Source organism: Seriola aureovittata, chromosome 11 (genome assembly GCF_021018895.1).
Source record: "Seriola aureovittata isolate HTS-2021-v1 ecotype China chromosome 11, ASM2101889v1, whole genome shotgun sequence".
Lineage (NCBI taxonomy): Eukaryota > Metazoa > Chordata > Actinopteri > Carangiformes > Carangidae > Seriola > Seriola aureovittata.
Genome location: NC_079374.1, coordinates 16,996,193 through 17,018,404, shown reverse-complemented (window position 1 = coordinate 17,018,404; position 22,212 = coordinate 16,996,193). Strand labels below are relative to the sequence as shown.

The 22,212-nt window shown below is 39.9% G+C and overlaps 1 protein-coding gene across 3 annotated transcripts; it reads right to left on the bottom strand.

The window, feature by feature from the left end:
* Nucleotides 1–406: 406 nt before the first annotated feature.
* On the bottom strand, nucleotides 407–22,164 carry ikzf2 (IKAROS family zinc finger 2). 3 transcript variants are annotated; one of them, XM_056390252.1, is made up of 9 exons: nucleotides 21,940–22,164; nucleotides 20,439–20,522; nucleotides 19,041–19,088; nucleotides 12,027–12,128; nucleotides 8,481–8,672; nucleotides 7,281–7,448; nucleotides 3,620–3,757; nucleotides 2,910–3,041; nucleotides 407–1,840 (listed from the first exon to the last, which is right to left on the bottom strand). In XM_056390252.1, the coding sequence occupies exons 3-9, from the start codon at nucleotides 19,066–19,068 to the stop codon at nucleotides 1,029–1,031; spliced, it is 1,572 nt and encodes a 523-aa protein (XP_056246227.1). In that variant the 5' UTR covers nucleotides 19,069–19,088; nucleotides 20,439–20,522; nucleotides 21,940–22,164; the 3' UTR covers nucleotides 407–1,028. The 3 variants fall into 3 exon arrangements, with proteins under 3 accessions (XP_056246227.1, XP_056246230.1, XP_056246229.1); XM_056390255.1 differs by lacking the exon at nucleotides 21,940–22,164 and adding an exon at nucleotides 20,728–21,246; XM_056390254.1 differs by lacking the exon at nucleotides 21,940–22,164 and having other exon boundaries at nucleotides 20,439–21,246.
* Nucleotides 22,165–22,212: the final 48 nt, after the last annotated feature.

Sequence of the window (22,212 nt, the reverse complement as noted above, 5' to 3'; positions counted from 1 at the left end):
CTTTTCTAGACTTCAGCTAAAGCTTCACAAATTAGATTAATAAATTAGATATAAAATGCAGTAATAAAATTGTGTAAGATTTCGTTACGTTTGGTAGTATTTGTTTTGGAGAGGAAAACTCATTTACGATCAACATAATTTATGTACAAATTGTATTTTGTTGAGACATTGATTTGCTACTTGTATTGAGAGTTCTCTTCATAGATTACGTTCAAAGCCTGACAGCAATGTACCGGCACCAAGTCTACTGGCAATCATGTATTCGTACCATTACACAGTTATTCATAGGAAAACTGAGAATTATTGGTTGTGGCAACGTCTTAAGACAAAAAAAAAAAAAAAAAGCACAGATCCTGTGTAGGATATGCAACAGTGGGCCAAATCAGTACCATAACTCTTTGTGGGGTCTGTTTTTAGCAAGCAATTTAAATGGTTTCAATACATTTAATATTTTAAACATACTGTAGACGATCTTAACTTTTTTGAACACATAAATTCCATCACACCACATAATGCTATTATCATGAAAGAATCCATGAATGATCATTTTTTTAATTAGAGACTATCTGAAGTCTTATTTTATTTTACCTCTGTGTTAGCCATGATATTTTATCTGGTTAAACTGAAACTATAATTTTATCCACCACATTGAGCCCACAAGGTAGCGAAGGGACAAGGACAAAAGGAGACATTTACAAGTAAGACTAAAAGGAAAAACTAGTCAAAGTTGTCTGACAGCTGCTCTGTTAAATAATTTGTGAACATTTTAGGAGAAAAATCTTACCTTCCTTCCTCTACATTTAATTATTAATTAAATATGTAGAAAATGTGTCTTTGGCCCATACCTTCATATGATTGTTAAACTGTTCTGATTCACAATAAGTAGCTTAAAAAGAAGTCTTTGATTGTGCTACACTTGTCTACAGTGCCATTCAACTGTGCAGTCTCAGAGGTCTGGGGATAAGGATGGATATCAGGCTATTGCTCCTTTCCCTTCTTTTTCTTCCTCTTAATTCCTACCCATCCTCTTACTGGAAGGTGTGTTCACCACGGACTATATGAGAGGAGAACTCATAGCGATCTTTGCTGCGGTGACCACAGATGTTGCACTCCAGTGGATCTCTGTATCCGTGGCAACCCATGTGGATGGTATACATGACATGGTCCAGGAAGAGCACCCGACAGTGCTCGCACTGGAAGGCCCGCAACTCCTGGCCCTCTCGCCCAAACACCCGCACTCCTTCCTGGCTCACAGGCCTCTCTGCGGCCATTCGTATCAGCCCAGCTCCGATTCCTGCCCCGCTCCTCGGTGATGCTGTTGTCACCCGCTCACCTGTATAGACCACTGCTGGACTTGCTTGAGACCTGAGGCCAGGAGTGCGGTTGCTCCCATGATAGCCCGGCCTCTCCTGAGGGCTGCTGCGAGCTGAGTCGGCAGAGTCAACTCCACTGTTGTTGGGAGATTCCTCGTGCCCTGACTGGGGAGGCTTGCCCTGCCTGGTTACAGCAGTGGGGCCGTTTGAGGTGGGATGGCTGGGGAAGTCATGAGGCTGAGGTGGATGTGGTGGCAGCGTGTCACAGTTTCCTTGACGCTCTGTTCGTTGGCCCAGTTGCAAGACATGGTGAAAAAGGGGGTTGACCATGGGTACCACGTCGGCCATAGAGAGAGGTGGACCTGGATGGTGGAGCATGGGCCGAAGGGTGTCCGATCCCAAGTATGTGATGGCATTGCTGATGGCCTGGTCCATCATGTGGGCTGGCATCATTTCAGCCTGCTTTTCATACTTAAGACCCATTTCATAGCTTACATCCGGATAGCTGTAGCGAGCCATCTTTTCACCTGGACAAAATAGAGTAGCACTATGACTGTGACTCTTAATTGATTTAACAAGATCGTGCTAATTTCAAGTTGTAAGACACAAAGCATAATAAATATAGATGCAAAAGATTAAAACGATGTAAATAGTCTTGCTTTTACCTACAAACAGGAGGGGCAAATAATGTGCAAAAATATGTGCATGGCTTGACTTCACAAAATTTCCTTTCTAGCCCGTCAAAACTTATATCTTTCTGATATTTACGGTACTTGTTTTTCATATTCTGTACTTGATGTTCTAGGTGTACGAGTTTAATGGGGTGGAAAGCCCCATCCATCTATTACTGCACTATTTAACCCCTCCAGAACAGGGATGCGGTGAGCTGTTTTCTCTCGATAAGAGCAATGGCAAAGTTACAGGTGTACCTAACCACAGAGTGAAAAAAACATTTCCTTGCCTCTAAGTCATCCGCTTGCTGAAGCATGCTCAACCTTGCTCAACCTCTTTTTCTAATAGTGTGGCAAATAAAACCAAATTCAGAATAAAGAATCTGTGCTCATAAGTAGTGCAGGGTTACTGTGTGATATTATTTACTTTTGTATGATGCAACACTGAGAGGGAAGGTAAAAACTATCTCAGACTTAGTAAACGCAAAACAACAAACAATTAGATAAGTTAATAATAATATTTCACGTCTTTCATTTCATTTCATTTCACTGCAAATCAGTTTTCAAGCCCACATTACTGAATCAGAATCTGCTTGGACAAATAATAAAAAATTCCTCTCACACTGATGACAGAAACCCACTGAAATGCTGCACAAGTTGGACTCCAGTTGAGGTATAAACCATATTCATCATAATGTTACTTGACTTGACAGCATAATTATGACTTGCATGGTAATCCATCAGTGCAGAACATGATACAAAAAATCTTTTTCAACCACTGGCTTAACTTCAGACTCAGAAAAAGCAAATGGAGGGAATCTAATGAAGTTCAAGTAAATAATACTCAAGCTGCTTCTCATGGAGTTTATCTCCACATTAAAGTAAATAAAACCATTGACTGTCTACTGATGTTTAAAATACCCACCCACAAATTTCTGAGGGGTGGTGCTCTTCCTCTTGCCCACATTGCTGTGTAGCCTTTCAATAACAGGTGGCCGATCAAAGGTTGCCATGGCGTTGGCTTCTGCCATGGGCCTTGGCTCTTTAGGAACCTCACCTTGAAAAGTTGAGAAGCGAAGGGGATTAGAAAGGGCAAGAACACATTTGGGTAGTTAAGATTACTAAAACGAACAGGTAACTTTTTGGAGGATGTGATGATGACAAGAAATCAGAATTTAGCTGTTGGGACCAATCATGGGCTGAAATTCATCTATAAACTCAGTCTGTCTTTACCTCCTTGACTTTTCTAATTCTGTTGGAAATGTTGTTTGTCTTGTCTAATTATATTTATATACACAAATGCACAAATTTATGAAAATGTTAAAATAATTGTGCAAATAATAAATAAATAACCACAAAACCTTCTTTAATAATGTAGTAATTAATATTTTTTAGGCTTTTTTTCTTTCACTTTTTTTAAATGGATTTTGTCCACACACATTAATGCACTGAAATGTATAAATTCCAATGGATTAATAATTAATAAATAAGTGTGTACAAGTGTACATGTTAATCCTGATTCTTTCCTTTGAGATCCAGCTTTCATGATGCATTGCAATATACTGTACTACTGTTTCCGGTACACATTAGGCCACCTTCATTCTCATTATTTCAGAATTGAGCAAAAGGTTTTACCTGTGTAAGGGCCAGTGTTGGCAGTTGGATCCAAGCCGATACCTTGCAGGTAGCTATGGCAGCGCTCTTTATGTTCCTCCAGAGATGTTCGCTGTTTATAACTCCGCCCACAGTAGTTACATTTGTGTGGTTTTCCCACTAAAAGTGAAGATTCAAAGGGACAGCATATTAATTTCAGTCACTACATGGAATGCGTAGTAGTAAACACTGTAAACAGTTAGTAGTGCAAACAAACCGGAAGCAAGCCTCTGAGATCATGGATGTTCCACTACTAGTGCGAGGATTCCACACAACTGTTACCAGACTAAAACAGACAAGTTGTGGGCGACAGTGTAAGTTGCACCATAAAGTCTGCAGTTCAAAAAACTTTGGTCTCTGAAACATAACGCTAACTCCCACTGCATGAGTGAATAGCGGAGTTGATCATGCATCCCATGCGGCGGTAGGAAACTAACTCCAATGTTAAACTGCTAACATGGAGGTGGAGGGTGATTCATTGTGCCATTTCTATTTCATTCAATTCCTTCCTACCTAGACAAGTGGAAAGATGAAGACATATCCTTTACATCTAGCTCAGCCAAGCCACCAGCCAATCCTTCCATCCAACTGGCTTTATCAGTTAATTAATGGATCAACGCATCAGTGGATCAGTGAAACAATAAATGCATTTAAATGTGAACAAAAGAAGAAGAATACCAAACTAAATTATACAATTATCCTAAAATTGGCTACTGTGATTTATAGACATTATTATTCACCAGAGAGGCACTTTGTTATGAGTTGACCAATGGTTACAAATGAAGAACAGCTTAGAAAAACAGGCCAATAAATGTCAACTAAATGTCACCAGTGTCACCACCTTTGCACAATGGAACTATATGAATGTTGAGGTAAATGTTGAATAAGAAAAAATAATAATTGAAACACTGCATTCAGGTGAATCATACGCAGGGCAGACACCACTGAGGAAACAGATCCGTGTCCTGTAGTAGTATACTCAAAACTAATGTACTGACTCATAAAGGGACTGTAGTGAGTGGGAGCCAGACCCAGTGACCCAGACACCGTCATTAACAATGCAATGTAGTGAGATGTTCACTAGCATAATGCTGACAGGTATTACTAGAAGATGTGTTGATGATCCAGTGCTCTTCTTGACACCGTGAGAAAAGAGAAACCAAACTCATTTCAGTCTGAGGCATGAAGACTCTAACACATAGGCGCGCGCGTGCGCACACACACACACACACACACACACACACACACACACACACACACACACACACACACAGACACACAGACACACATTATGTGGTAAGTCATAGTTTACACGTGAACATAAGCACTCTTTCTCCCACAGAAGGGGATGTTGCGTTTCTTTTTTTTTCCTCTTTAAAGCACATGTTACGCGAGAAGACAAGTTACTCAGAACTGAATATTCATTTAGCTGTAAATGTTGTATTTTTTTTATCTGGACTATGTCTTGGTTTGAGCGAGTGATATAAAACCCACTTTGTTACAGAATGACATGGCCAGTCATGGCCAATCTTACATCAGCAGGCACTTTTTTTTCAAATGAGTGATGTGGAATGATAATAGGTTTTCTGCTGTATCTGTCATTCAGTACTCTTGTGGTCTTTAAATGACACTGAATTGGCAGAACTCGAAACTAGGGTTCTTTATCATTTTTTCTGAGTATGAACAGATAAAAAAAAAAAAAAAAAAGCAGTGGCTAATGACAAAGGGTTTGACAGTGTGGGTACGTGTACCTGCAAGGTCATTGCAGTAATATTCATTCTGGGTAGTGAAAGAGTAACATCATCATGGAAACAATTTGCTGCTTTCCAGCCGTGAAACTCAAACAGTAGAGTAGGCAGTATTCAATCAAAAGTATCACTCCCATGTTCTCATCAGCTCACATCTACACACTCTGTCACACACGCACACAACATAGACTTACTTTTTCATATTTATATAACCACCCACACGCAGCCTTGTGCAGATGTTGGATGGACCTGAAGAATCCACTTTTCAGCTGCTATTCTTATTCATGCAAATGGTCCCCTCTGTGCACTCAGACTCACTTGACTGATTGTATTTGGCTAACAAACGGGAAGTTGCTTGAATTTAGATCCTCTGCCTTACAAAATGTAAAATCATTTGCCTCTCAAGCCACGATTTTACTGCACTGTCATTTCACCAATCAACTGTGCCTCAAAGAAAAATGTCACATTCCAACATTTAATCTGCAGCCAGATGCAACACTTTTGTACACACTGCTGTACTTTTCTTCACTAGCTTGCACTCTTGTTTTACTTGCCTGACCTCTCTTTCTATGCTTTATTTCCCTCTTTTGGCTACACCTGTTCTTCCTGGCAGAGCACCAGGCCAAAGCTGCCAGATCTGTAGCACCCAGGGACTAGTGAGTAGTGAGTAGTCAGTCCATGTACATAAAAGAGAGTCAGGACAGCACAGCTTAGCAACGTCAAATTCCCATGTGGGAGACAGGTGTAACTTACTCATCATGATTTTACAGGATAAAAAGGGGGTTGGGGGATGTGACAAACAAATACATCTGAACAATAAAGGAAGTGAAAATGGGAAAATGGTCATGGTTGACGACAGATGTGGAGAAACAGAAATACTAAGAAATATGTAAAAGAAGTGCCTCAGTCGCAACTTGGCGAGAGATTCCAAACACAAAAAATGAACCCAAACATGGACATTGCCTTGATCTAAAAACAGAATTATATATGAGTAGCCCCCACTGGGGCATCACAGGTAGAAATGAAACAGTATTGTCTGACCTTAATTTCAAAGGTGCAACAGAGGGGAGAGCACATCCTCTCTGATAGGAAAGTGGGTTACAGTTGAGAGAGACAGACAACACTCCCCATGTGTTTCTCAACAGACAGATAATTTCCTCCTTTGTGAGTCAAGCAACTAAGCAACACGATGTCCTTGGTACCTAACCACAAAGCACTCACAGTGCTGTCTATAACTCACACATTGAAAAAAAAAACAAAAAAAAAAAACACTGCATCTGTCTAACAACAAGAGAGAGTCACCAACCAGCTCGTATGGCTACTGTGGCCACTGTAGCTCTGCTAACTCATACGGGAGCAGACACACAGTCACATAAAGAAATATCTGAGCTAATATCCGACGTACTTACAAAGCATGTAGAGATTTTTTTTGAAAGATGGAAAAATATGGCATCACAAAGACTGTCATTATGGTGAACCAGACATGGGCCTTTACATTCTTCCTGATGAATGTACATATGAACATGGTTTGGCTTTCTCAAGGTATATTTTAGTCCTGAGATCACTTATGAACAAAGGATCAAAGCATTTTTCAAGGTTCCTATAATAATGCTAGAGACAGACTGAGATGATTTAAGTACACACAGCAGTGGAAGAGAGTGTGGACATGTAAGACAAGCATTATATTAGTATATAAAATTATTTTAGCAGGGGTCTGTATCACATATTGAACTATCTCTAAACATAAATATAGACAATCCCAGCATTAAAAGCATTATGGGTTAAGTTTTTTTTTCTCCCAGATCTCTGAAGCACTTCTTATTAATGCCATCTCTTCTGGTTAACAGAGGTGAATGAGTACAAAGGGAAGAGTAGAGGGCAAGGAGGAGTCTTACCAGCATGAGTGCGCAAATGACCAGTGAGAGCATCGCGCCGCCGACAGGCATAGCTACAGAAGGGGCATTTGAAGGGTTTTTCGCCTGTGTGCAGCTTGATGTGTCGCAGCAGGTTTCCCTTCTGGGTGAACGAGACGCCACACTGGTTGCACTGGAACGGCCTGTCACCTGATAGAGGCAGGCACAGGAAGTCAATACCACACTCATCGTGGAAGATGTTTTAGAAAGTATCAACAACCTTTCAAACTGTGTTTTTTTGCCTCTAACTGAACTCTCACATTTTCTGTTTTCGTAACTGCTGGAACAGCTGATTTTTATAAATAAACTATCTTGTCTATCAGATTGTCCTCACATGAACTACTTCTAGTAGATGATTACTAATGAAAATCAAGAAAAATAACAACTATTCAAATCAAATTCTTATTACAATACTTAATCAATTTCTCTATCTGTACCTATAAACTAAAGTGAACTGCACTGTGTTCAACTAAACTGAAACAAATCACTTGTGTTGGACTGTTGAATTACACTGAAATTACTTGAACTACACTGAATTCAGTTTAATCTAAATTGATTGATTCACATGAAATCTAGATTTAATTGAACTTTCATCTTCTCCCCATGTTTGCTTTATTAAAGACATTTAGTTGTACTTGAGAACTTAATACACTGCTTACTGAAAACATGACTGTACTACACCTACTTGTAGACCTTTCCATAGTAAATGCAATGTTTTCCATAGTAATGAATGGGAGTCGGCATGTGTTTATCACAGAATGTGTGCTGGATCGTGGAATGATGTAGTTCAGTACACATTACTGTCTTCTGCTCTAATAGCAAATCTTTTGATCTGCAGCCAGATGGAAAAGAGAAATATGATCCCAATGCTGTGACAACCAGGGCAGTCATGGCGTCAGCTGGAACAGGTTGTGGGGGATTCCAAGGATATTTTTTTCCCTGATAATACTTCCATGTCTAAGCTATTGTCTTTCAACAAAAAAACAAACCAAAACAAATCAGCAAAGAGCAATCCACACCCACTGTCGAGGAAAACAAAATGATTTCTGACTGTGTGCGGGAAACTACACACCACCCTGGTTTTAATGGTTAGGATTTCTAATGCTTAAAGATCATCATAAAAATTGCAACAATTATACCAGACAGCTACTATAATGGCATTTGGAATACACTAATCTGTACCATTTGGTTGTCGACTTCCTGCATCAGCAGTCGCATTTGGCCCAGATAATCCATCCTGTACGTTGCTTGGGCTGCCAGTCATGGATTCCTCCAATGCTACTCCTTCCTCCCCTGTGTGGCCTATTTCTTCAAGTGCTGGGCTTCTGTTGTCAGCTTCCTCCACTGTTTCTTCCTCTTGCTTAATTGTCAGTTCTGTAAAACAAAAAAAACAGCAATGCTGCGATGCTCATCTTACAGTGTCAGATGCAGAGAGGCATAAAAGTGCTTGTATGTTCAGCCTGCGTAGGTTAGGCCTGGGTTGCACGACTTACTCGAGCATAAATTAGATTATACTGAAATGGTTTGTGCTGATTTGCAATGAATGGAGTTGAACTAAGTTATGGTTAGGGCTGGCAGCCTCTGTACAATTGAGTTGGACTGTAAAAGCCTGAGATGAACTGTCCAAGGATGTACTGGATTGACTGGAGGTAGAAAGAGTTGATCGGCCACAGACACACTTAAGTGGGTGAGCCATGCAAAATATATCATTAAATGGGTATGTGGAGTGGGGGAATCCTAGTAACTTTACAACTCAGCATAGACAGAACTGGGATGGACAGACATGGCAACGGAACAAGAAGGAGAAACAGGCTGGTCTGGTTCCTGACTGTTCCTGGGTAGAAAGGGAGTGTCAGAGGCCCTGTAGCTTAAAACACCTGACTAGCAATGGGAGACCGGCTGGATGACAAGGGGCAAAAGATTGTATGTGAGTGTGTGAGTGTGTGCATGTGTGCGTGTGAGCGTGGGTGTGGATGTGTGGGTGGTTGTGGCGGGAAACTATTCACCACTGGAGTCTCTAGTTATCAGTCAGCAATTAGTATCACTTGTACACAAAAATAATAATCCAGTAGATAGCAAAGCACACGTAACACAGCTACACCTAGTTTCAGCCACCTTGAGTCTTGTCCCAGTAGTCACTTGGATTGTACATATTGTAAACATTTCAGTCAACCAGATGAGCAAGGTTTGCTTTGTCCACCGCAGGAACTCTACCAGTGCCACAAAGCAGCTACACTCTGTAAAGGAAAGTTCCTTTGTCTTGGAATTTACCCCATTTCCAGCCATTTCCACACACACACGCAACACAATCAGAATTACCATTTTAAAAATGAATGCGTGCTTTGATCAAGCAGAATGCAGTGTCGTCTTTACAGTTTTTTTGTATATTCTTTGTAAAACTGTCAAATGCAACAATATCAAAGAAAAGTGTATGCTAAAAGGGATTAAGCTGCTTTGGTTGTTTGAATGGGCCTTATAATAAAACTTGACTCAACTTGGTTTCCTTTTCCAAAAAAAAAACCTTCTATTTGCTACTTTATTGCAGTACAGCCATGAAAGAGAATTTCTAAGAATCATACTAGTTCAACAGCCAGCAAATTCTGGGAGCATCTTACACTAAAAATCTAATCTTGTTGTTGTTAAAGATGCATGTGAAAGGGGCTTTAGATGGAGTTTAAAACTATCCAAGCCAAACTTACTGAACCTGATGATCTTGTTTTGGGATTTACAGGGACAGTAATCACAGTGTGAGCACATGTGGTTGTTTTACTAAAAACTCCTTTCTGATTGCATCTTTCAACTGTCCCCTCAGGCTTTGGAGCTGCATCCAAGAAATTTAGTAATTCAGACTACATTTTCTTTTTTTATCGACCATTCTTCATACTTATACTGTATATTTCCATTGCCACCGTTTGTGCACAACACTTATACCAATACCCGTGTCTTCAACAGCTGTATCCTGGCAACACGGAGCAGACCTGAACGTCCTTGCTATTCAGCTCCTTGCATCTTTACATCTGTCTCAACAGTGTGGCAGGGTTGGAAGCAGAGAGTGGTCAGATGAGGATACGCTTGAAAGGGCTGCTACGACAAAAGCAGTATTTAATTTATACTTTTGCGATTAATCAAGTTTTCCACAATCCGAGATAAAGCTCACAATTGATTGAAATGTTTACAGGATGTCTTCTTTCTGAAGAAGTCATTATCTTACCACCCAAACCGTCACCTAGCCCAAAGGGTGTAATTTGACCGATCATCATTTATTACCAGACAGAGTTTACAATACCAGTTACGATTACAAAACCGGAGTTTATGTTCTAGCTGGCAAGTTTAGGAGTCTGGCACTGAAATTTGACATGGTTTCATGTTCATTTTCAACAGATGATGTGATGCAGCCCTTCTTTTGTAACAAAACCTCAAATGGCAAATCATGTTAAGCAACTTCCAGAATGACAACAGGTCTTATCGGTGAAGAGTATCTCCCTGTGAAAACCATCACCCAGCCCACCTCCCTGTATCTCTTAACTTGTGGGAAAGAAGCTTCCCTTTTTCTTACTCGTGTCCCTTGTTTCACAGAGTTTCCCCTTTTCTTACTTTGCTGTTTCACAGTGACATAGCTAAAGCTAATCTGAGGCGTCAGATCAATACATTGAAAGGAACCAAGCAACCCTTAAGGTACAGTACAAGAGCAATATGGTACAACAAGGTGCAGTATGGCATTTTTATACAAACTGTACCCAGTTTTTCTTTGTTTCTTCTTTATAATTCTTTTAGTGCTTTTATGCATAATTTGCTTTGCATTTTGACACTCAAAGTTTTTCAGCTTTCACACTGTTTGGGTGGACACAATAAAACATTTCTGCAGTTCAGACATTGAGCTATTAGCCGTGGGGCTACATCCATACTACATTTACAGGGAGTTCTCACATGCCATAATGGTTGTTGTTTACATCCCCCCCTCCGCTAACCCATCATCCACTCTGTTACTGTAAGACTGCAGACTCTGCACCCCAGTGCTTTCTTCATGATCTCCCAGGGGACTTCAATTGGACAAGACTCTCCCCACCTCACTCAGTTTGTGGACTGCACTACCAGAGGAGACAGGACACTGTGAAAGAGCTCTGGAAATTCTACCTCACACATTACTTTTTGTAAATTTCCATTTCTACATTTTTCTTACTTCATTCACTTACTGTGAATTTATCATTACTACTTTTTTATAGTAGTTTTTTACCTTTTTACTTCTTTACTTCATTTTTTCTTACTGCATGTTTGTGCATTTGTAAAAAAGCAATTTCCCCGCAGGGATCAATAAAGTTTCTCTGATTGTGATTCACTCCTTCATACACATGCTCACACACTGATTAGGGCAAACTACCATTCAAGGCACAGACTTAAACATCAAGAGCACTTTTTTTGTGCTCACATTAACCATGTTGATTCCATACTGCAACTACTGTAGAAACATCCTCAATCTACTGCATTTCACATTAACAACCTTCCTTCATTCAGAGGAAATACAGTAATCCGTCCTTCCCCGGAAGCTTTTATTGTGAAAGAGTTGAGTTTCATTACGAGTAACTTAAAATAAGAAGAGCAAAGTACAATAATCAAAATTAACTGATCTAGTCAGTAAGAACAGTGTATGTGCTTAAAGGAGAAACTGCATGTGCGCATAGCTTTTCTCGGCAGACCACACAAATGTGTTTCTATTGATTGAGCACTCACCACTGGGGGAATTAGGACCCTGAGGAACTGTCTGTCCATTAGGTGTTGACATATCTGCCAACATTCTCGAGTTCTCCTTACCAGGAGAGAATTTGCCGTTACCTGGGAGACAAACAGAAACACAGCAATCTTCATTGTGATGTACAATACTGTAGTAGTACAATAAATACAATACACTGCTGTTATGTGAAAAAAAAGGGATGAGGATGAAGAAAATTAGTAATGTGGTCAAGTGAGAGGTCAGTTGTTGCTGAAAACAGTCAAAATACATACCACACATAAACTGAAAAATACTTCTGGTCTAGTCACGTTTAGACAGATAGTGAAAATGAATAAATGTTGATCAAATTTCTAGCTAAGCTAACAGTTCACATCATATACGGCATCTGGGTGTTAGGTTAGAATAATTTCATCCCTGTCAGATCTCTTTCTAAGCCTAACCTGAATGGTCTCTGTAGGGGTGACATTACAGAACGCAGAAGGCAACAAACTTAACTGTCTTTATTCACCTATGGGATCCTAATGTCCAGCAAATGTGGATCAGATTGCATTCTCTCAGCAGCCTGTACAGAACCCAGGCTATGGATAGCCCTGTGTCCACTCAGAGGGAGAGCAAACCAATCCCTTATCCCCTTACACCCCGGCCCCGTCAGGGTCACTAGAACAATACAGTGGCAACAGGCAAACACCCCTGCTGACCCAGGTGTCAGATCCCTTAGGAACCACAGTGAGCCATCATTCACCACCAGCACAGTTAAAAGTTTTCCTCAAGCATACTGACAACTATGAAAAACTGGAAAGCATGCATTATGATAACTCCAGACTGTCTAACGCTCTTAAAATTGATGGAGCAACAGCTGTAACTGAGGAAGTTTCAGTAAAAATCAAAGGGCCGTGCTACATGCTACATCTGAAACCGCTACAGACGGCCTTGTTACAATTTGTCAGTGCTGAATATGTCTACAATGATCCCTCATACATGAAAAAGAAATCTGTGTCAGATCTCCTCTTGTTGTGGCAGCTCCTCTAAAATTGACAACCTCTTGTGTGGTATTGTTCCATTGTAGTGGCAACCCCACTGAGTGGGGCATACTGGGAGACGATGTCCATGACACAATCCCTGGGCCTGAGCTCGGGTTGCACAGGTTGGGGTTGGAGGAAATCTCAGGTGACTTGACGCTGGCTATCCCTTGGCAGCGCTGTCCTGGAGACAGGAGTGGCCCAGATTTGTCATGAAAGATTTTCCATTACTGTAGCAGACGCTGTGAGCTACCTAGCAGCACCATGGCTAGACTGTCTCAGACATTAACTAATAGTTTTGGGCTGCCTGGGGCCAAAATGCTAAAATAAGAACCCACCATTACAGATTCTAACAGTATTATTTTTGTTTATTTATTTTGTATTGAAAGGGTTAAAATAAATTCCTTCACACATTAATAATATGGATCAAATATTAAAATACCATTCATGAAGTGTGCTCATTCATGAATAATGCTGTCAACAGCGTGTTTTTGTCATAAAGAATGGCACGAAAGAAAGACTATATCATGTTCATCTGTTGCTTATAGTGGTCAAATGCACCCACACAGCCACTGAAGTACATGCATTTCCACACACACACACACACACACACACACACAACACACACACACACACACACACACACACACACACACACACGCACACACACACACACGCTCGCATGGATTGAATTGAAGTTTTGCGTTGGTGCCCCGCATTTGCTGAGTCAATCCTGTACGAACAGTAAGATGAGGATAATAAACAGGCATAACTTGCCAGGGGAAAGGTACTTTGAGTAATGCACCAAATTGGGATAATTTAATGTGGTGGCAAATGGAAAGGAACAAATGTGTACACTTGAAACTTGTAGGTGTAATAAATGCTGACTTTAATCACTGAAGCTAAATGAATGCATAGCTTTAAGGTACAGTCATCCTCTCAGTAATCTAATAAGAGTTGATTCAATTTCTGGTCTTGCAACTTACTGATAAAAGCGCACAAGTAATTATAAATGGTATCTAGGTTCAGGGATGATATTCTATGACAAGGCTCTGGAAACAACCAAAATAAACCAAGGTTAAGCTCCATTTGCCTGTTTGTGATGGTCAAAGTGAATAAGATGACAAAACATGATTCACAGCACCCATGTCTAACTGTGTAAAGAACTGAATAAGATTCTTTTTATGGAGCGGCGAGGTCTGGTTTCTGGATACAAACTGTATGGGAGCTGGTTTTTCCTGTCAACCCCTGAACCTTCCTTAAGACACAGATTCATAACACACAGATACGCCATACACCATTGACCCAATACACAGAAAAAATATACAGAGATAAACAAACCTTAACTTATACTTGTAATATGTATAAAATATTGTATTGGAAATACAACTGACGAATTTCATTTGTGAATAAATGAATAGTTTTGCCTTACACACTTCATTCCAGAAGTATTACAGAAGCACCTGCTGTTAATTACCAAGCGCAGCGGTGTGTTCTATTTGTGGTAATCTACATTTGTGTCTGTGGGGGTGACATGAAAGGAGGGAAAACTGGTAAAGCCCACCTCCACAGAAAACTAATATTAACTTATTTGCAGAGTAGATCTCAAGAGTTAAGTGAAATCAGTAAAGAATTCATAGTAAAGTCCAGCTATTGAATAACCTTGCCACCTGCTGCAGCATTCATGGAGGGTCTTTGATTAATGCTGTAGAGCTAAGATGGAAGTGTGACAAAAACTTTGTGATTAACTAGCTAAATCTGATGATTTTCATTTGTCTCTGGAAGAAGGGGGACTATACAGATCATAAATCATACTTGCTGTCTCACACACACACACACACACACACACACACACACACACACACACAGCCATCATAATCTCACACACACACACCACTATACTCTCCTACCACAACTCTACTTTATATATGTAACTGTTGTAAATGTTTATTACTTGAGATGGTCAAACTAAAATTGAAATGTGTGTATGCTGCTTGTTTTATGTGTTCTCTTAGCTGAAGTGTTAGCTCATGTTTGGTCAAACATGGTTTGAAAGAACCACCACTCTTCACCGCCTACTAGTGTATGTGGAAATAGAATTTGTTAAAAAAGACAGTTTACAAAATGAGTACTGTATGAGGCAATCTGAGGGCTTTGAAGAAATACTTTTTGTTGTTTTTAAGATGATACTGAACCCAGTGCTTCCTCACGGATTATTGTGCAGGAGCTCAGAAAATGCGATTAGTTTCATTTAGAGGCTGATGGGGCTCATTGATAAACTGAAACTTTGCTCAACTGAAATTATACACCAACTAATGCAGCTCATTAGTTTTAATCTGTTTTATCTTTTCAGTCGGCTACCACTAGATTTCTGCATTACACGGGAGATGTTTGCACCTGTCTGTACTATAATGTCACAACCATCAAATTAGAGCAAAAAACAGAACATCAAACTAGATTAGGCTGTGGGTTTTTCCTGTTTAAAAGATCAACAGAATATTTATCTTAGAGAACAGTCTGATAGCATCAGACAAATGTCAGTGACCAATGACTCGCTGATAAACAGATGGTAAAATATCACAGTTTATCCTAAAAGTATATCAAATATTTTTTCAGGGTTATTAGTTTAAAAGCTCTGGACTGGGACCTTCAGGATTTGAGGGTGTGAAGTAGACCTTGTTATGTCAATTTCTAAAACTAGCATTAGCTCAAGTACCTACAATGTAAAGCTGTCAAACCTATTGGATATTGTATTGCCGTTCAGATATTAACAAGCTTATCCTGTCTGACATGATGTGGCGGGTAGACTACATAACTTCAGATTGTCATAATAGTTATTTTTGGAGTATGATTGCATACTGAATTTGCATAATGTTTACTGGATGTTTTATTTTTTATTTAATTATACTATGTAGTATAGCATTGTTGTCGTATAGTGTTGTATACTATTATATAGTGTACGTAGTGTAGTATTGCGTTGTTTCTTACATTGTGAATCATTACATCTTTTGCAACCAAAACTGTGCTAAACTGTAGTTATACAAAAAAGCCAAATTTGAATTTAAAATTTTAAATACTAAATAACTAGGAAGTATTTATCTCATTCTTTTCATGCAGCAATAACAAAACTTTATAATAATCCTTGATAAATGTTCGACACATTATTGGTCATCAGTACAGGTGCAATACTGAGGAAAAAAGTTATTTTCTTTAAAACAGAGCGGTGTGTGTGAGTGAGAATGAAAATATAGAATTACTCAGAAGTGTGACAGAAGAAGTGTGTCTGAATTACTATCATGATATATTTATGTGACAATGAGCATGTGAAACAAAATGACGCGTGTGAGAGAGTGGGATAATATGTGTGAGAGAATGATTGCGTATGTGATAAATCATAATGGTCTATGTGGAGGAGCAAAGCAGCGTGTTGTGTAGGAAAAAGTAAAATTGCATGTGAGAGTATGATAACTTGTGGGGCAGAGAATGACTGACAAAGGCAGCTCACGTGGTTATCAATAATGGTGTGAGAAGAGTGTTTAAAGAAAAAGGAAGGTCGGTTGATTAAAGAGGAAGGCAGCTTCAGTTCTCGATTATTGAACGGACTTCATAAAAACAAACCTTGTACATTCTGCTGTCAACATCTGGGCTACAAGGAGCATTCAAATCCAACCACAGTGCAATTAAGGGCCTCATGTTGTGTTAGCACAATAGCAAAAATTTCTACATTTTAACCATGACTTCTTCTTTATGTGCATGTTCTATATAATGTCTTAAGCTGATCAGAGATTGGAACCACGAATCCTATCAATCACATAAAATTTTATACACTGTCAAGTCGTATGTCTCATACTACAATTCTGAGTCACAGATACTCTTATTCTCTTTTACATATAGACATTAATAGTATCTACAGTTCATATGATTGAGAATAGTAGTGCTCTCCCACACAACTATACAAATTCAAATATTTTCCACCTTGTTTGTGGGGCATATAACTCCAAAATAATGAATCTAATAAATTGTCACATTGCCTTACTTGCACAAGTTTGATTGCTGTATTGTTTTTCAGCTCATGCTTTTTCATCCCAAACAACCAATGTAACAACTTTAGACATTAGTTCTAAGTTAGCTAGTATTACTGATGACCAGCCTCTGACTGGTCTCAAAGCCTATAATTTTCAAATAATATCCTTAAGACTCATCTCCTGTGTTTCATGTCTACATGTTCATGAACTGGACTCATAAACAGTGTTACCAGATTTGACTGACTGACAGCAAGTAACGCAATCAGAGTCCCCCCGTCATAAAAGCCACAAAAGCCCACTCTGAAGCATCACTACACTGAAGCTACTGAAGCAATCCCCAGAGAAATGTAGCTAGCTAAGCTACAAAGCTACACCAACATGGCAAGTAGTTTACTCCATCAACTACTTCTTTTTTTTTTTTTTACATTTAGACGGTGGCTTCACGTGGTGGAAGACCAGCACAGTCTCCAGACTTAAACATTGTACATTGTAGACAGAACGCCATAAGTGTATGCAGCTGCTGGACGAGTCAAAAATTTTTGTTTAAATCTTGTTCAACAAAAATATTCAATGATTCTTGGCTTTTAAAATCTCCAGTTATTTATTTGCTCTATACTTTAATTAATAGAGACACTGTGACGTGGAATTATGCAAAATGGAATGAAAAAAGGAGGTGTTCTAAAACTTTTGACCATTAGTGTACACATGCACGCATGCACACACACACACACACACACACACACACACACACACACACACACACACACACACGGAAATCAAAGCCAACATTCTCATTCAAGTGAACAAAGCCTTGGATAAAATTTTGCTCAGTTTGAAAGTTTTGATGCATCATTTTCAACCTGTGCCTCCCAGGAGGAATATGACACCTCTCATGTCTCTGCATTGACCTTATGTGCACTCATGCTGCCAATAAAATGTATCTCACATACAGCTGATACACACTACTACTGTAGGGTGCTGTGACTATGCGTATGAGAAAGTACATTTCTGTGTTCTGTAATGGGGAAAAGAATAGATATGTTCGGATATAAAGTGGATGGTCGGGTTTAGTGTAGTAGAGTGTAGCAGTGCGTGTAGGAGAGTGTAGTGATTATGATGATGTATCTCACAACCATTACGATGTTTGACCTTAATCTTCTCTCACAGTCAGCAGTGTCTTGCTAATGTATTGACCTACGAGTAAAATACATGGGAGCAAATTCGGATAAAAACAGTTGCGTTCCACGAAGATGCGTGTTTTCCGCAGTTTCATGCTAACGGAACAGACCAGGCACTATTTGTTCCAAACTATCATTTCAGAAGCGTCCCACAGACAAACAAGGAGAGGAAGAGCTTCCATTTCTTCTTCCGCCACCACCCCTACCCCGCCTGCCAAGTGTTCCTACAAGTACAAACCCCCAATGGAGACCTAAAAGTCCCCGATGATGTCATCAACAACATGCTACCTGTTTTCAGATATGCTTACCAAAGCAAAATACAAGGGGTGCAGGCAAGATATTCAAGAGACCTGCCCAAAGGAAACCAGTAAAGGGCAATGGAGCACCACAAAGTGCATATCCAGTATCTACTGTGTTCAACAGGATGTCGCTAATGCTTCGTTTTCTCTACCTTTAAGGGGTGAACAGGAAAAGGGCTGCACTGGGGGAAAATCCCTTGAATGTTTACACTGTTGTAATTGCAAAAATTTATTTTTTTTGTATCAACATTATGTGAAAAAGGTGGAAACGATGTCAAGTCAAAGTCAAAATACATTTATAACGTCACAGCCACAATTACATAATAGCATGCAGACACGATCATTATCATCCTCAGCGTTATCGTCATCAGCAAAACAAAACACAGACACACATTTTGATATTTTGTACAAACTCTGTCCTTGGTCATAAAGTGTGAGTCAATGACTATCCGTGTGTATTGGTTGTAATGTGTAAGCAATATGAGGACTTACTAGCACAATAGTCATCGGGAGCCTCCATTTCAAGTGCTGCAGGGAGTGCTGCAGGGAACAAAACCAAATATGACCGTGACTTTTATGTTACCGTAACACAAAGACTTTTTGCACATATGCTTATACTTCTAGTCTTTATTCCTGATTTATTTAACCGGATATGTGTATTTCGAAAGCTATGCAGCCTGAGCTGTGTGTCATAGTATGCAACAATGATGAGCACCTTCGGGATTAACCTTGATCAAGTGTTCACACAAACACTATGAGCCTGAAAACTATTAATTAGTCTAAAATCACACTAATACCCGTATTTACAGCCGCTAAGCAGCTTTAGATGCATGAATTCCGGTGGACAGAGGTCCTTTCCAACAGAGGCACTGGTCTGTGCAGTTGTCTTATTAGAGCAGTCCCTCGTATATATTTAGCATGCTACACTTTAAACTATTTTAAATGTGTGAATGGCCAAATTTTAGTTTCATGTTATCTATATAAAATACATTCTTGTCTAAGTGACAGTTAAATTATAAATGGGATTTTCTATGACGATACACAATTATGGCTTATATATAATATACATGAGGTCCATGATTGAGGCAGAAATGATGTGATTGATTATATCAGCCATAGTGTTCCCATTCAAAACAGGCAAAAGAAAAAAAAAGATTAAATAAATAAATCAAAAATGTAAAACAGAGGGAGAATTAAACCACTAAAATTCACTGAGTTTCAGCTGTGCAGAGACCCACTTTAACATGCAACTTCTAAACCTCACATTTATGGGCATGTTTGTAATATCTGGTTTCTACGGTCACCTATTGAAGTTGTAAATAAGTCATTAATTATTAATTAATTGCAAACTTAGGTTCATCTTTATCTCTCAACCCACTGTTATTGTTGAGTAGAAGATCTGTTTTTAAAGTAAGTGTGTTACGATTGATGAATTGTAAATGCACTGCATCTGAAAGACTTGTAATATAGTTTTATTTTTTCTAATGGTTTGTTAAACACAAAGTTTTATCACACAATAAATTTGTCACAGCACAACTGCTGGCTTCCTTGAAGAACATGAAGCTTAACTTGTTCTTCATTAAAGGTAAAAAAAGAAATCTGCAGGCCAAATGCAGAATGTCCCACATCCTTATTTCTATTTTCTAATAGCAGTTTACTGTGTAACAAAGACAGAGCTAGCAACAGTTTTCTTAACTCACTTCACTTAGCAGCTACATGGAGGAAACCTTTGGCCATTTTACACTAACAGCAAGTTGAAAAAGCATTTGTTTTAGGTTCTAGTTATAGCTACGATACACTTCTTAGCAGCTAAAGTTAAAAGTGAAACGTGAAAGCAAAACAACAAAGTAAAATGCAATACATAGAAAAAAGGTGGATTCCTATAATTACCTTGAAGTGTCTCCCCTGTGCAAAATTAGTTGGTAATTTCAGTCAAGGACGGGGGGAGGGGGGTGGTAAGATGTCTCCACCTCCCTTTAAAGAAACAAAAAAGTCAAAATGACTTATTTCATCCAGCGATTTCGCACTATGAAAGAATAAAAAACAACTTTTTTTTTTTAAGGTCAGCAAGTTTCAACAACAGTCCGATGACAAGAACATGTAAACCATGTGAAAATTCGCCTGAGCAAGTTCAGAAAAGCAGAGAAAAGTTTAAGAGGAGCGCATCTGAGTATCCTACAGGTGACTGCTGCTGCGTCAAAGCCTCGTCTGCGCGCTTCCCGTCGAGTTTTCCACTTTAAAATCGACCCATCGAGCTCGCCACTCACTTGATTCAAACTTGCGACATTTCAGCAGAAGTCACACACCGATTAGCTGAGCCTTTCACAGTGAACTTTTACAGTAGGAACACCGAGGAGGGGGAAGACTCAACAAGTTGGTAAGGGAAAGAAAGAGAGGGATGGATCAAACTGGATCCACCGGTTCCAAAGGAATTAGCCATAGCGGCAGGGAGCAGCCAAGCTATTTTCAACAACCAAAGGACTGGAAATCCGTGGGTAGGCAATGTTGAAAAGCTATTGTGGAGATATGACTCAAGGTCCTACCGGCAGAGCTTCGCGCGCTGTAAGTGCTGCTGCAGAGAATGGGGGATAACGTGATCTGGTGGCACACTAAACGTGGGTAACCTGCTGCGTGGCCACTACCACCTTCAGAAGGCATTACAGAACGTAAGACAAAAACAACGACTTGTCCCATCAGAAATTTCACTAATTAAAATGACCCCCCCAGCACCCCCCCTCCCCCACAACACCCCCCTCCCCCCTTTTCTCATTTGACAGGCCTGCCACCTTTGACACCAGCCTACTTCCTAGTCTGTCTACAACGTGACTTTAGGTTGCCGGATTAATATTTATGTTAGCAGCAAGGAGGTGGGAGAACTCTATTATGCAGATGCACAGACAGATGAAGCGGTGAGGACAGGGAGCATTTACCTGGTAGGCAACAGAGCATCTCTGGAAATAACCACCAGCTGCAAAAATAATAATAAAAAAAAAAACTAACAAACCCCCCCCCCCAAAAAAAAAAAAAACAAACAAAAACGCTGAAGCCACTTTGGTTGTTATTGTGGCATCGCGCTGTGTTTCTCTTGTTAAGTGATGTCTTTGCAGGCTGTGTTGCCTGCGTGGATTGGCGCTGACTGACAGCTGCAATTCAACAGGTTATCCGATCACCGCAGTCTACAGCAGAGCCCGTCTGGCTTTCCATTCATCAGACAGACGCTCCTTGTCTGCCTCTGCTGCAGACATGCGCCTCTAGCAGGTCTGAAGCGTCGGTAGCCTATTGATACTCGAATGATATTGAATAGCCATATTAAAGCAGCAACAGAATGGTTAGTTAATACAGGAAACCGATCCATGCACTTCTGCCTCTTTCGCTCTCTTTTATTATTTACCTTAAACACGTTGGAGTTTATATATCCACATGAACTTGCACATTGATCCAGACTGAATGTCTCGGCTTGGAATAGACTTCATTCTAGCCCGAGATGCGCCACGCAGCGCGGACTGAACGGTAGTTTGGTTCCGCAGCAGCAGCAACAAAAGCAACAGTTGTTGAATCCACCACTGACTTCCTCCTCCATGTCCTCCGGAGCAGCGCAGAGCAGAGCAGAACAGCAGACAATACCGCCCGAGTTGCTATTCTGGGAAGTTACGGAAACGGATCA

Excerpts from the sequence above, each read along its gene's own strand:
- ikzf2 (XM_056390252.1), bottom strand. The coding sequence starts at position 19,068 with ATGGAGGCTCCCGATGACTATTGTGCTA. Across the intron at positions 7,449-8,480 it reads AGGAAGTCGACAACCAAATG|GTGACAGGCCGTTCCAGTGC; the intron begins GTACAGATTAGT and ends TGCCTCTATCAG. Across the intron at positions 1,841-2,909 it reads CACCCCTCAGAAATTTGTGG|GTGAAAAGATGGCTCGCTAC; the intron begins GTGGGTATTTTA and ends TATTTTGTCCAG.